This window comes from Seriola lalandi, unplaced genomic scaffold, assembly GCF_002814215.2.
Source record: "Seriola lalandi dorsalis isolate HSWRI2012SDOR001 ecotype SW California unplaced genomic scaffold, Sedor1 jcf7180002052459, whole genome shotgun sequence".
Taxonomy (NCBI): Eukaryota; Metazoa; Chordata; class Actinopteri; order Carangiformes; family Carangidae; genus Seriola; species Seriola lalandi.
The window spans coordinates 60283-75646 of NW_019523012.1; the positions used below are offsets into that span (position 1 = coordinate 60283).

The 15364-nt window shown below is 42.7% G+C and overlaps 1 protein-coding gene across 3 annotated transcripts in view; it reads left to right on the forward strand.

Annotated features, from left to right (window-relative positions):
• The window catches only part of LOC111650530 (radixin), a 37542-nt gene extending 23070 nt beyond the window's left edge, over nt 1–14472 (forward strand). For all 3 annotated transcript variants that reach the window (XM_023400421.2, XM_023400420.2, XM_087172367.1), the window contains exons 4-15: nt 4321–4416; nt 4825–4947; nt 5620–5771; nt 6050–6133; nt 6276–6422; nt 7019–7115; nt 7208–7371; nt 8515–8645; nt 10419–10579; nt 10864–10956; nt 12058–12267; nt 13458–14472. In XM_023400421.2, the coding sequence (XP_023256189.1) occupies nt 4321–4416; nt 4825–4947; nt 5620–5771; nt 6050–6133; nt 6276–6422; nt 7019–7115; nt 7208–7371; nt 8515–8645; nt 10419–10579; nt 10864–10956; nt 12058–12267; nt 13458–13622 (1623 nt within the window). In that variant the 3' untranslated portion in view covers nt 13623–14472. The remainder of the gene's footprint in view (nt 1–4320; nt 4417–4824; nt 4948–5619; nt 5772–6049; nt 6134–6275; nt 6423–7018; nt 7116–7207; nt 7372–8514; nt 8646–10418; nt 10580–10863; nt 10957–12057; nt 12268–13457) is intronic.
• Nucleotides 14473–15364: the final 892 nt, after the last annotated feature.

Here is a 15364-nt window from a genome sequence, read left to right on the forward strand (position 1 = left end):
TGGGCAAGTAAAAAGCGGCTTTCAGTGTTGTTTCATGTCAGGCTGTAAAGGTTTGTTGGGGTCGTGGTGACTTGGAAGGAGAAAGACAAAATGAAAGAGAAGATTTTTTTTCGTCCACCTCCTGCTTTATACTGTGAGATCAAGTTACAGAACACACCTGTCTTCACACCTGTCTTATCAGAATAAATAATGAAGTGTTGCCAGGTAAAAGAAGAGAGCTCAGTCTGTACCAGGTGAAACCTCGTATATCTCTCTCGCTCAGTCGAATCCACGTGTTCACGTCGTAGTTTTGTGTATTTTTCATCTTGCTTTTGTCCAAACGTCACAGTATTCAGTCGTGCCGGTAAAATCTTTCTCAGAACCGCGGCTCAAGACCCGACTGCTTCACCGCAGTGCGTCTATGCTGCTGTGGTCATTTTATTTATCAGTTGGAATATTTGTTGCTCTTGATGCCCACAGCTACGTGCGGTGAAGACTCTTGGTGATGCAGTTTTAAACATCTCGTTATAATTGACAGTGACGTGCGTCAAATCGATGATCTCATCAGGCAGCTGACTGATGAACCTCAGACTGTGAGATGTTGATTATTGACGGAGTTAAGAAAGTCTAATGAAGCACAGTTTCAGTAACCTACCAAACCACTTTAGCATGTAGCTGTGTGTGTGTGTGTGTGTGTGTGTGTGTGTGTGTGTGTGTGTGTGTGTGTGTGTGTGTGTGTGTGCGCGTGCGCATGTGTGGTACTGGAATAAGGCCCAGGTCAGATCCTCTTATGCTGAGTCAACTTCTGCTTTCCCATCAGCGCACGCACACACACACACACACACACACACACACACACAGACGGGGGGGGGGGCACACCTGTTGCTTGCTTTCTGTTTCTCTTGTAAAGACACTATTATTTTCACTCACAGGTTTTCACTCACACAAACAGGCTCAGGCACCGAGGCCATGTCCTGACCTTCAGGCTTTTCTCTCTCAGCTCCAACTCTCTCTCTCTCTCTCTCTCTCTCTCTCTCTCTCTCTTTACTGAGAGCTCTTGTGTTCGTAGGAACTTCCATCACCTTCTGACAGATGTTAATGTAAAGGAAAGTGAAACGTAGTGAGAGTAGAGTAAAGCCCGTAGCACACTGAGATGAGGCAATGATGGAGTGGCCACCTGCAGAGCTGGGACTTTTCCCGATGGGCCGCGACACATATTCGCTCACTGTGCAAAAAAATAAAACACCAGAGAGAGAGAGAGTGAGAGTGAGAGAGAGAGAGAGAGAGAGAGAGAGAGAGAGAGAGAGAGAGATGTGGCCCACTCTGGTTCTATGAGGCCGTCATCTCTCTCACATCTGTCTCCCACTCTATCTAACTACATTCTGTTCGACCCCGCAGCTCCGCCCACACACCAACCATTTATTTTGTTGGTTGGATCTTTATCGTCGTTTAAACACTTGAGGGAACCAGCGGTGGACTGTTGCGGACTCGTTTAGACATGAATAACAAAGTTAAAACAAAAAACATAAAGGTCTGGCTGAAAAGCTCAGAGAGAAGAAATAAAAAAAACGAAAGAAAAATCCAGATTGCCTCAAATACTTGTTCATTCAGGAGGAGCAGAGACGCAGACTGGGTTCGAGACCACAGCTCCCAGTGAGTCCAGTTCAAACACCAACACACAGACAACAGGAAGCTGGTCTGAGTTTATTTAGCAGGATAACATTCAGAAGTTTTGCCTCTAATAAGCCTCCATACCAGAGAGAAGCACACTCCAGCCTTTTACCTCCATCTTTCTCGGCCACTCTCGTTCTTATCTCCTCTCTATCTACCAGACTCACACACACACACACACACACACACACACACACACACACGTACACATACAGCTGACTCACCAGATCTGAATGTTTCAGCTTGCTGTGGCCCTGCATCGTCATAGCAACAAGCTGTCAAATGTCCAGTGATGTGCACACACACACACATGCACACACACACATGCACACACACTCACTCCTGCTGCTGTATAGTACATGTGTGCGAGCGTAGTACAGGTGAATCTGTATATTTACACTCATGCAGTTTATACTGGTATAAGTGTGTTTATGTGTGTGTGTGTGTGTCTGGTTTCATCATTTATCGCTTATCCGTCTAATACATGTGTATAATTGTTCATTTTGTTGTAGATTTTCCCGCTGAGACTTGAGTACAGTGGGTTGAACGTGGATTCAGCAATTTCCAAAGTAGTTAGTCATTAATCAAGTAAAAACATTCAGAGGTCCCAGCTTCTGCTTTGTTTTTCTGTTTTAGAACTTTTTTGTTCAATCAGAAGACGTCACTTCTTTTTTTTTTAGGTCACCATGACCATGACCTTTGACCTTTCACTTTCAAAATCTAATCAGTTCATCCTTGACTCCAAAATGAATGTTTTTGCCGAATTTGAAGACGTTCCCTGAAGGTGTTACTGAGGTATCGCGTTCACGAGAGACGGACGGAAAACCCAAACACATGATGACTCCGGCCCTGACTCTCGCCGGCACAGAGGCAAGAAGAATCAATAGATGAATTAATAGAGAAAATGATCATCAATGATCATCAGCTGCAGTCCTAGACCTGAGGAGCCCTCTGACCACCAGAGGAGAATGGAGAGGAGAGAGGAGGGGAAAAGTGAGTGATCAAACAGGTGTAGAAGTAACGATAGACGTCAGTGATGGATGACACTGTGAAGGTTCATATGTCCATCATGAGCTAAATATAGATGCAGATAAAACAGATACGCCCTCTTTGAAAAGGAGACTGCCAGCATGAAAGGAAAGCACATGATCCGATTGAAGCTGTGTGACATCTTGAAGGAAGAACGTCGAGTGTTGTTCGCGGATCATGACTTGACGAGGAGGAGGAGCGCTGCATCTGTACGCTGCACTGATTGAACGAGGCTTTGGAAGAGGAAAACTTCAGAAGAGGGTGAAATGGGACACACACAGTATGACTTAAATATGCACATGCTCTGCACTGTGCGGAGGTTACATACAGGAAGTCACATGTCCAGCAGTGAATGGCGAGCTCTGTGATAATGATGTGTGGTGCAAAGAAGAGGCCTTCAGTCGCCGCCCGAAAAGCTGTTTTAATTTTAAATGGGGCAGATTCACATGAATGAAGAGAAGGATCCATTGATGAAGAGGCTCCCGAGCTAAATATAAACACCCCTAATCTCTCTCACACACACCCACTGGCACACACACACACACACACACACACGCACAGAGTGATAGAAGGCCTAAGTGAGAGAGGAAAGATTTTAATCAAACTAACATGTAAGCCTGCCTCTTTGATGGAGCATTATCACACACACTTTTATAAAGTCTTTTCATCTCTTATGAAAGTGACGAGTCCTGTTCAGTCGTGCAATCTGCATTTTACATTTTCCCTCCCTTTTGTGTTTCCTTATCTTACCTTTCCTGTTGTTATTCCCTCTCTCTCTCTCCCTCCCTCTCTCTCTCTTTCCCCCTCTCTCTCTCTCTCTCTCTCTCTCTCTCATGCCGACGTTCCCAAACTGTTTACTCACATTCTGAGGCTTCACTTCTAAATCTGCATGCTGAGCTCTCAGCATCCGCATAGCTGTCTCTGCATACCGCATTCCCAGCCCCACTGAAGGCCTGTATGTGTGTGTGTGTGTGTGTGTGTGTGTGTGTGTGTGTGTGTTTTAGAAATGTGACTGACTGTACAACATATTTTGGATGGTTGTTTCATGGATGAGTGTTTTTTTTGCATTTGATTCTGTCTGTGATTGTTTGATACTTGATGAGTTCATGTGAGCATGTCTTTCTGTGTGTGTGTGTGTGTGTGTGTGTGTGTGTGTGTGTGTGTGTGTGTGTGAGAGAGAGAGTTAATTATGTGGCAGTGAGTGCTGTCTTATTGACTGTGTAAATCACATTAGAGTCAGAGTAAGCATCCCCTCAGGGGCTTCTCTCTCTCTCTCTCTCTCTCTCTCTCTTTCTCTCTCTCTCTCGCTTTGTAAAAACGATGGTTTGTAGATGACAAAGCATGTGAGTGTGTCTGAGGGAGGAGGGAGGGAAGACACAGTTAGAAGTGAAGGGAAAACACTCAAAGGAAGTGAATAGAGGACGACATTTACCCGGCAGTTTCCTGCTCACAAAGCCAGGTCAATAAAAGAAATAGTTTTCCCAGTTTTTTGTCTGACAAAGCCCGTCAGAAATTTCTCCTTCCACTTCATTGTATAGACTGATTGCTTATCCAGAGATTGACAGTTTTGCAGCAGCATCCAGTTGCAGGTGTCAGGGACTTTTCCATCCTGTAAACCGTGAGTTATTGGTTTGATTCCAGGTGGTGAAGACGGTGGGTTTAAGGGAGGTGTGGTTCTTCGGCCTGCAGTACACAGACAGCAAAGGCTACGTGACGTGGCTCAAACTCAACAAGAAGGTGAGAGACTCCTGAACACAACCACATCTGTCCAATAAACATCTGTCACTTTTTTTTATATCTTTATTTTGTTTTTAATCATTAATCATTAAAGAAGTTGAAAACACAACATTATTAGAGTCATGAAAGCCTGTAAAGAGTAAACAGTCGTCCTCCTGTGGCTGCAGATTGTATCATGCCAGAAAGCCTCAGAAGTAAATTTAGTATTCTGTTTGCTGCAGGCTTCAATCCAAGTAGCCTAAAACCCGTGAACACATTTTGTTTACAGAGATGTTTCTTTAATCTTGTTTTAAACCAACACACAGACTACGCTCACACTTATATTTACATACGAGCGCATGGACCTGTGCGGGCGGAGGGTGAGGGTTAACGCCTGAAACACTGTGTGTGGGTGTGTTTTCTCTCCAGGTGACCCAGCAGGATGTGAAGAAGGAGAATCCGCTGCAGTTCAAGTTCAGAGCAAAGTTCTTCCCAGAGGATGTTTCTGAGGAGCTGATCCAGGAGATCACACAGAAGCTCTTCTTCCTGCAGGTGCTGAGGTCACTGGCTAACGGGGGGGGGGGGGGGGGGGAGCACCTCGCTGCAGGAGGATGATTTATTTATTTATTCATTTGTTTGTTTTTCATTGATGACTTTTTTACCTTTTTGTTTGTTTGTTTTTTGAATTCTTTTGTCCAACACAGGTAGACACAGACATACAGCACCAAAGCAAATAAGGGGAAACAAAACAATAGAGAATAAAAATAAACCTAAACATGTGTTGGTGACATGGGAATAAAAGTGATTCAGATATATGAATATGCTAACTAAGTTTTTATTTTTATACTTACTATTGCCTTTAGCTGCTGCTGTTCTCCGTCCACAGTGGATCTCTCCTTCACACAGCAGTTTATAGCGACCGTGAAAATAGCACCGCAACTCCTTCAGTGATAAAGGGGATCCCCTGGACTTTCTGTTAATGCCTGTACTGAATTTGATGGCGATCCCTCCTCTGGTTCTCTAGATGCTTTGCTCTGGACTGACAGACCGGCAGATGGACTCGCTGCTGCTGCTCTGTGTATAATCCCTGAGGTTTATTTACCCAGGAAAGGTTGACGGAGCATCTCAATCATCTCTGCTGGGGAACCTCCGGGGTTCTAACCATGGGCTGCTACTCACTGTGTGTGTGTGTGTGTGTGTGTGTGTGTGTGTGTGTGTGTGCAGGTGAAGGAGGCCATTCTGAACGATGAGAACTACTGTCCCCCGGAGACCGCCGTGCTGCTGGCCTCGTACGCTGTCCAGGCCAAGTACGGAGATTACAGCAAAGACATTCACAAGCCCGGCTACCTGGCCTCCGACCGGCTGCTGCCACAAAGGTACAGTGTGCACAGGCACAGAGTGCTCAGAGCGAAAGTGTGAAAACCACATTCATGGAGAGGCAGTGGGCTGAACCTTCAACCCTGCGATTAATGGACCCTCTCAGCTGTGGCCACCCTCTTATATCAGTATTAAAGATGACTAAGTCTGCTCCTGATGGGGGTCCTTCCTTGCTAACAAAGAGAATGTAGTATGACAGTATTTATTATTCATATCATTATATTACTATTTCATTTCATTATTTATTCGTTTCCTTTCCTCTGTGTGTGTCCTGCAGAGTTCTGGAGCAACACAAGCTGACGAAGGAGCAGTGGGAGGACAGAATACAGACCTGGCACGAGGAGCACAGAAGCATGCTCAGGTGAGGGGAGGAATCCCTGTGTAACTGATCAGAGAGGATTTCCTGTTTTTAAGACACTGACACCTGAATGCTCAGATGTGTATGTTTGCTATTGTTTTATATCCGTGTGTGTGTGTGTGTGTGTGTGTGTGTGTGTGTGCAGGGAGGATGCAATGATGGAGTATCTAAAGATCGCTCAGGACCTGGAGATGTACGGCGTCAACTACTTTGAAATCAAAAACAAGAAGGGCACAGAGCTGTGGCTTGGGGTCGACGCCCTGGGGCTCAACATCTATGAGCATGAAGACAAGTAACCAAATCACACACACACACACACACACACACACACACACACACACACACACATCATTTAATATATATACTGTGTGTATACAATGTGTGTACAATCTGTGAAGAATCCCTCTTTGGTGCAGCTGCTCTCACAAGTAGACGTTGCTTCACTTCAGGGGATCGTGAGGCCAGAAGTCGGAGAAGCGCTGGTCTATCTTGATGCGATCAGCACATAATCAAAACTGAAAATTCAGAAATGAAAGAGAAAGAAAACGAAACCACAAGAGAAGTTTCCTCTGTCAGTGACACCAAACACCAAACACCCAAACTTTATTAGGAAGAATAAATGTCTTAGAAACTTCTATGAAGGGGAAACTTGTCTTAATCATTAAACTTCCTCAGTTCCTGCAATGTCCATAGATTTCATTGGTTTGACACCAGCGCCCTCTTTTGGTGGTGAACTGCACAGCTGATGCTCAAGCTGAAAGCAAAAATATTCAGTCTGACGACCAACGTTTAAAATAATTTTTGAAACTTTAAAAGAATGCACATGTCCTAGAGTTTACTTAATCATTAATTTAACTTGTTAAATTAAAAATCTCACTTCCTGCTCAGGTTGTCTCCAAAGATCGGCTTCCCCTGGAGCGAGATCAGGAACATCTCCTTCAACGACAAGAAGTTTGTCATCAAGCCCATCGACAAGAAAGCTCCCGTGAGTGTTGGAGTCGATGTGTGATTGGTGATAAGGGGTAAAACGTCTCTGTGCACGAATCCTCCCATAACCTCCCTCTGTGCTTTCTCCAGGATTTTGTGTTCTACGCCCCTCGGTTGCGGATCAACAAGCGCATCCTGGCGTTGTGTATGGGAAACCATGAGCTGTACATGAGGAGGAGGAAGCCCGACACCATCGAGGTGCAGCAGATGAAGGCCCAGGCCAGAGAGGAAAAGCACCACAAACAGATGGAGAGGTACGGACCGTGCTACTTTTCCTTTTTCAGGACTTTAAGTTGGTCTAGAAACACCGCCTTTCGTCCATTCCTGTAAATCTTACTTTTAAAATCAAATATCTGCAACCATTAAATCAGTGTCACCAATGCAAATCAAGAATTTTAAGAATTCGCTAAAATCTAATTTACTTCATTAAAGGGTCATATGCACGACCAGAGACTCGCAGATCAGTTACTTTGCAGCTTAAAATGGTTGTTTATTGTTTGTCCCTTACTTGGTCTACAGCAAATATAAATATGTATTTTTCATTTACTGAATAATTAATTCACTTGATGGAGTAATTTTCCAGTCAGTGAAGATGTTAAACGTTTGATTGCGTGTAGGGTCACATGTCAGTGCTCGTCCTAACACGCCCATATCCAGCGTGCAGTGGCCTCCATGGTGTTTTGATTGATTGAACAATTGTCAGCTGATGTTTGAAGTGGACAATCATTGATAAAGCTTTGTGATCAATAGGGGGCAGTGCTGCGTTAAAAGAAATCATGCACACGCTCCTCGGCTGCAGGGCTGGAGCTGCAGTTACTGTTGTTACTGTAATCAGCTTAATACATTTGTTATAGATGTGATGTTGTGCTGCACAAAAACACATCAAAGAGCAGTGAACGCAGCACGCAGAATACAAATAGGATCTGGGGTCTGTTTTTAAATGTCATTGGCGTGGGCTGCTGTCGCCGTGGAAACTGCTGCTTTAACTTGTGTGTTTGTTGATTGTTTGTTTGTGCGTGGATAGGGTGTGTATGCCTCCTATTGACTTGTGAAGTTTTTAAAGGCGGAGTAAGTGATTCTGGAGGAAGACTGATTATATTTGAACTCACCAGCAGAACAAATGCACCCCCCCCACCCCACCCCACCCACCCCATGTTCCTTCCGGGGCTCCGCCTCCTGAATTAATGGAGGCGTATTACCAAGGCAACGACACAGTGGCACACAAAACTTATACTGTAAAAACATCGTCAAACAAACGACATTCACACAAACACAACGTCCAAAACACAACAGAGTGAAAACCAGTGTTTCTTCTTAATACATTTCTTGTCGACTATAACTCCTAACGATCAGCTGACGAGTCGGTGTGATGGTTGCTTCCTGTGTTGTGTCAACAGAGCGCAGCTGGAGAACGAGAAGAAGAAGCGCGAGCTGGCGGAGAAGGAGAAGGAGCGGATAGAGCGAGAGAAGGACGAGCTGATGGAGAGGCTGAGGCAGATCGAGGAGCAGACGCAGAGAGCTCAGAAAGGTGCGCCCGTCCTCCTCACCCTGCGTCCACTCACCTGCCATGCAAGAGAAATGCATTTAGAGAAGTTCACACACAAACACTGCTCAAAGTCAGATGCTGAAGTCTGAGGCAAAGAAGATTTTCTGTTTTCTTTAATCTTCCCAAACTGAAAAATAACATTTTGTTGTAAGTGTTGAGGATTTTCTCAAAGGTTGAAGGATCATACTGGTTTAACTTGAGCTGGAGCTTTGGCCATAAATCAGTTGTGATATTGCCTCCAAGTGATTTTGGTACCAACTCAAATGAATAGAATCTCGTATAAAAAACAGTCAAGTGTTGAAAGTTAAATGTTTTGCCAGATTCATGGTTCAATAATAATAATATTCTTTATTATTCACAGACGTGGAAATTTGCCTTTGGCTTCACAGGCTGTTTAAAACACATCATAGTTTCCTTTACTTCTTCTTTGATCGGATAATTCTTAATAATTCTAAATAACAATCTAGTGTGTTATGTTCTTCTACAGCTGCTTGTGTTTAGGCAACGTTGAACATTTCACAACTTCGGCTTCTTCTGTCAAATGAAAAATCAGTTTTTACACAGAGGTATTGTCATATTTTGTCAAAGTTTCAAAAACAGTTTAGGAATCTGTAACTGAAACTCAGATATCGTATTTGCATTAGTATCAAAAACCTGAATGTGACACCTACATGAAACCTGATCCGGTATGAGCCTCTGAATGTTTCATGAATAATCACAAAAAGTCTGAAATTTTTACAACGAAATTGAAGTAAAAAAAAAATGCAGAACTGAGCATAAAGACCAGTTTATAAATCCCTAACTGAATAACCCTGCTGGCTTGTCTTCCCTCCACCTGTTGACCCTGTCAGCTCAGTGTTTAGTGTTCACAGACTGCAGCTGGTTCACCGGCTTTACGAGAGATAACTTGCACAGCAGCGACGTGTGATGTCAGGCTAGAAAACACGGTCCGATAGATGCTTGTGTGAAACCAGATATCTTATCTCCCATTTCTGTGAATTTGCATAAAGTGGAAGCTTTAGGGGGTGGAGGGGTGGAGGGGGGTGTAGCCTCAGGCAGCAGCAGCAGGTTGTAATTTTACAGCTTCACATAAATCCTGCTGGTTCATCATGGTGAGCCTTGTCATAAAAGGAACATGTTACAAAGAGATGGAAGATAAGATAAGTAGTTTTCAAGCCTCGACTCCACAACGTTTAATGTTTAAAATCTTCATGTGGAAACAAATCAAAGCACGTTTAAGATCCGAGTCCTAAACCTGCGAGCTGCCCGTGTGCACAAGAAGGTCAGTCTTAATATAACATGCACACACACACTCCTCCACACAATTAATAATTATAAATCCCACTTATCCTGCATTTATCTGCTCATGTATGAACAGCTTTGTTTACTGTATGTAAGGAAATGCTCCCAATATACAAAAAAAAGAAAAAGAAAAGATAGAATATAAAAAAATGTTGCACATCTCACAGTTTTATCTTGGCAAATTCACTGGGATTAGTTTATCAAATTCAATATATATCGTTATGCAGAATGTCATTAACCGATCTTCTGACTCGGGGAGTTGATTGAAGTAACATGATGTTCTTCAGAAGCACCAGCTGTGTGTGTGTGTGTGTGTGTGTGTGTGTGTGTGTGTGTGTGTGAATGTGTGGCTTTAGGATCATTCTTTAGTCCATCACTGCTCACACAGTCTCACGGGTTAAAGATGGTGCATAACGACTTTTCTTTTTTTTTTTGTAACGTGTGCGCTCGCAGAGCTGGAGGAGCAGACTCGGAAAGCGCTGGAGCTGGAGCAGGAGAGGAAGCGGGCGAAGGAGGAGGCGGAGCGTTTGGAGAGGGACAGGCAGGCGGCGGAGGAGGCCAAGGCATCGCTGGCTCAACAGGCCGCCGACCAGATGAAGAACCACGAACAGCTGGTACCTGCACTCACCTATCAACCACAGAAGCTGCTTCCACACATTTATTCTTTTACTAAAGTCCTTTTTGTTTAGAGAATCATACATTTAGTTTGTTTTTAACCCTGAACTGTGATTTCCACAGAGACATCATTTCAGCTACCAGCTTCTTAAATATGAGAAGTTGTTAATTCTGACTGTGCCACGTTTTTGTAAATTGCGGATATTGTAAGTTTGGGTTTTTGGACATCGACACTGGGGTCGGTTTGGTCACTTTTACTGGAATGTGTTTTTATTTTTGATAGGCTGCTGAGTTAGCGGAGTTCACGGCCAAAATCGCTCTGCTTGAAGAGGCCAAGAGGAAAAAAGAAGAGGAAGCAACAGAATGGCAACACAAAGTGAGTGTTACTCTCGTTTGTGTGTCGTGTTTATGTGTTTGGGCTCATTATTCTCTGCTTTTTATTTTTGAATACAAAATATGGAAATTTGTCTTTTAATCTAAGAAACAATTGATTGGATGAATAAATGAAACAAGACTAAAAATATATGTAAAAAGTTCATTATGTGGCGCCCAGCTGACCTCAGCCCTGAACCAGTGCCACAAAGTAGAGCTCCATCGGACACATGGCAACTTGCCTGTGTGGGAAGCCAGTTTGGGATCAGGTTTTTTGTGTGTGTGTCACTGCACTTGTGATTCCCTCTGACTGGTCATGGTGTCCGCAGATTAAAAATGGAACAGGAACGTTACCTCACACCCACCTCTGCAGTGCAGAGGAAACTGGACACTCCCGTCGGTTAGAAAAAAGGGAAGAGTAAACAAATAAAACTGGACACATTATAATATCATGTGCAAACGCTGTGCTTTTAGAAATGTAGAAACTGGTTGATCTGCAGAATAATGAGCAACTTTCCATTCTCCTCTGCCACTGTCTGTTAACCTCACCTCCAGAGGAACCTGTAGCTGACCTGGAGCAGTGTCCTCTGGCAGCAGGAAACAAAAGATTTAAACTTACATATTCTTTTTAGTTTATATTATTTTAGTGTAGTAGACTATTACAATTACATGAAACAGTTCCCGACTAATTAGCATATACTAAACAGTACGTATATGCTGATGTCTGTGTCTGGACAGAGGAAACATTGGAAGTGTAGAGGTAAAATTGTAACTTGAAACATTTCTAGTATAAAGAGACATTAAGGTGAATTTGTTTTGTCGACCTGACAAATAACCGAAACATGGAGCAGTGAAGAATAGAAACCTGAAAATGTCATGCACACTGCAAACTGTACTTCATACATCGGGTTTACAAAAGGAAAGTGTCTGTGTTCAGACTGAAAATGAAGATTACACAATTTTCATGCATTCAAAAAAAGATTAATTCAATTTTATTCTTGTGTAAAAGAGTTCAAAGAGAGAAACCTGCGAGTGTTGATGTGTTTATGTGAGTGCATCTGTCGGTGGCTGCTTCTCTCTGTAAGTCTTCATGTGTTTTCTCCAGGCTCTGTCGGCACAGGACGACCTGGAGAAGACCAGGGAGGAGCTGAAGACGGCCATGACGTCTCCGCCGGCGCCCGAGCACGACGAGCACGACGAAACGAACGCCGAGGCGAGCGCCGAGCTGCTCAGCGATGGCGTCACCAGCCACCGCAGCGAGGAGGAACGCATCACCGAGGCGCAGAAGAACGAACGAGTCAAGAAACAGCTACAGGTAGAGCAGCGGTGCAAGAGGGAGGAGACGACCTATAAAACATCAGTATTAACATGTGATTCACTGCAGCAGGTAGACAAGTGAAATTACTATAAAACTCCACAGTACAAATAATGTTTTGCTGCTGCAGACTGCTGCTCACAAACATATCACAAACACTTCTTTCCTTTTCCTTTTGAGAACATATAATACCGACATTATTCACTTGTCTAAGTATTTTTAGTTTGGAAAGACAGAATATCTGTTCAGGAACAAATTCTGTTTATTTCAAATGATAAATATATGTTTTTAATGCACAGCAGATGCTCCAAACTCTTGTGTGTTGATGCTCCAGTGACAGTTGCACAAAGACTGACACGCTGTTGATTTCTGAAATGATTCAGAACTGATGACCTCTCTTCGCTAACAACAACAGCAACGCTCTGTTTCATCTGTGAAATACTTTTCAGAACTCGTGCATGTTGGGACCAGACCACAAAACAAACACAGTCAGCTCATGACAAGCTGTCACCTTTTGACAAATGTTTTTATTTTTGTGGTATTGCCTCAGGTATGAGGGTCACTGAGACTTCCTCCCACTCCAGGATAAATTATCGTTACGAGGCCCTGAAGTGTTTCTTTAATTACACGGGAGGAGTTTTGTTTCATGTAAAAGACTGAAACTGAAAGTAGTCATAAAATTGGCGGATCACGATAAATACATCAAAAAGTATTATTATTTTTATTGTTGTATATATTTCAGGCATTCTGTCGGCCCCTGCTCCTCATAGTGTCACATTTATTCCATCGATGTCAGTGCTCCCATTTTAACAAATGTTAAAGAATCATCAGTTTTTGCTCCAGTTTTTATTAAAACAGAGGCTGAATCAAAATTTCAAACTTTAAAAACTTGCTAGAAATCCAAACGTATGCAGCCGCAGGAGGTTTTCAACGTGACATTTGTTATAAATTCGTTGTTAAGATTTGTAGAAATGTTGCTATTTGTCTTAAAGGGATGCTTGAATGAAAGTTTTTACATGATAAAATTGGATTTACACTAAGCTGTGTTTAATGTAGCTGCTACATTCAATTAAATTCATTTGAAATGTGATGCTGACACAACCCTCGCTGAAATGTAGAGGATGAGGATGATGTAGTTTTTTTTGTACTAGCTCTCATCACCCTTCTCTCTGCCTCTCTCTCCCGTCCAGGCTCTGAGCTCGGAGTTGGCCCAGGCCCGTGACGACACTAAGAAAACGCAGAACGACATGCTGCACGCCGAGAACGTCAAGGCGGGAAGAGACAAGTACAAAACCCTGCGCCAGATCCGCCAGGGTAACACCAAGCAGCGCATTGACGAGTTTGAGTCCATGTGAGGCGGGGTGAAGGGCGGACACAACGATGGAGAGGGACAGTTAGTCTCGTTGCCATGTCAACGCCTCACTTTCCTTGTAAAGCCCAAAAACCTGCCGCCACCGCAGGAACACCTGCTCTTGTTCTATCAGGAGAAAGACCAGCTGACGGGCTTTGTAGCTTCAGCCTCGCCAAAGCTCTGCCAAGCAGCGGTTGGCCAATCACACTGCTACCTGCTTTTTAGAGCTCCCCCCCCCCCCAAACAAAGCACATGTCTTTTAATCTGTTGGAAAAATAGCAAGCAACATATCCTGTCAAACGTGGACTCCTCCCTTGTACAATATTGACAATATTAATGCTTGCATGTATGATAATTAAACAGCAACAGGACCGGTAGACGAAGTGAGACGGGACAGAATTGGCTGATATCGTTGCTTTTACTCAACAAAATAAAAATGGCCATTTGTAGCTTTTTGATGTTGCTGGCACACTTGTCCGTAAAGCTTTAATATCTGTACCTTACTTTTATTCTTTTGTCATCAGTTGAACAATTTAATTCATTTGTTTAAAAAAAAAAGAAAAAAAAGGAAACGCCTTATTCGTCTCATTTCCCTTCTATCTAGTTTTACCTTTTGTTCGTGTGTAGGGGAAGTTAGCCTGTTCCGTTCTGCTATCATTGATCTGTTCATGTTACATCAGCTAATTTATCTTCTTGAATGGCTGTCGGTTTGCTGAAGCTCGCTCTGAGCAAACACGTATGCAAACTCAATCTGCTTGTTTTTAACGCTAACTGTGCTGGCGTCCTCCATCCACTGAGACGTTTGTTCAAATATATATTTTGCCCCACAATAAAGAATGAATTTATATTTCCAACTATGAAGCTACAGTATGATCTGAAGAGTCCTGACTGAGATTAGAGCCAGTGCAGCTGGATTTATTGACAGAGGATGTTGCGTCAGACGTACATGACGTACGTACTGTGTATAAAACTAAAAATGAGAGTCTGAATTTGCAACGTAGAGCCAGTTTCTCATTTCTGGTAAATGTGTGCAGAGAAAACCCTTTTTAACCTCTATAACTTTGTTTTTCATAAAGGAGGGGGACCTGAGACGTTAGCGTGAGGGCATCTGAGCGAGACAGTTGGTTACCCTGGTAAACAGCAATAAACAACTCCAGCTACTATTTTTTTAATAACGAGAAGACGTTTGAAAAAGATTAGGTAACACTGTTTTGGATCTCTCACACAGACACACTTCACTGCTCCTGACTGACAGCTGGCTGCCGTTCGAAATTAGTATTTGTTTTTAATTACTTGCAAGGTTATATGAAGGTTAATGAAAAAAAGAAAACAGCTGAAGAACCTTTGAAATAACAAACTCATTCACTCATTCACACACAACAGATGGCAACATGTTGGTAAAACAAGTTATTGTAATCAACCTTTTAAAATAATATTAGTTATGTAAAATAGAGACCATTGTGGTTTGTTAGGAAGAATTTATATTATTTATTTGTTAAATAGAAATATATATCTATATAATATAAATCTTCACTTTTGCACTCAGGCGTGAAGAGGTTCAAACAATTCAATCAATAACAATCAGTTAAAAATATATTAAACATTGATGCAAAATTGTTGTTTTCACTTATATGGAGACTCTTTTTTAAGCATTTGTAAAAAAAAAAAAAAAAAAAAAAAAAATTATAATTTCTATTTGGATTTATCTTTTATATATCTATTTATCTTCTATCTAAATCCCGTAAT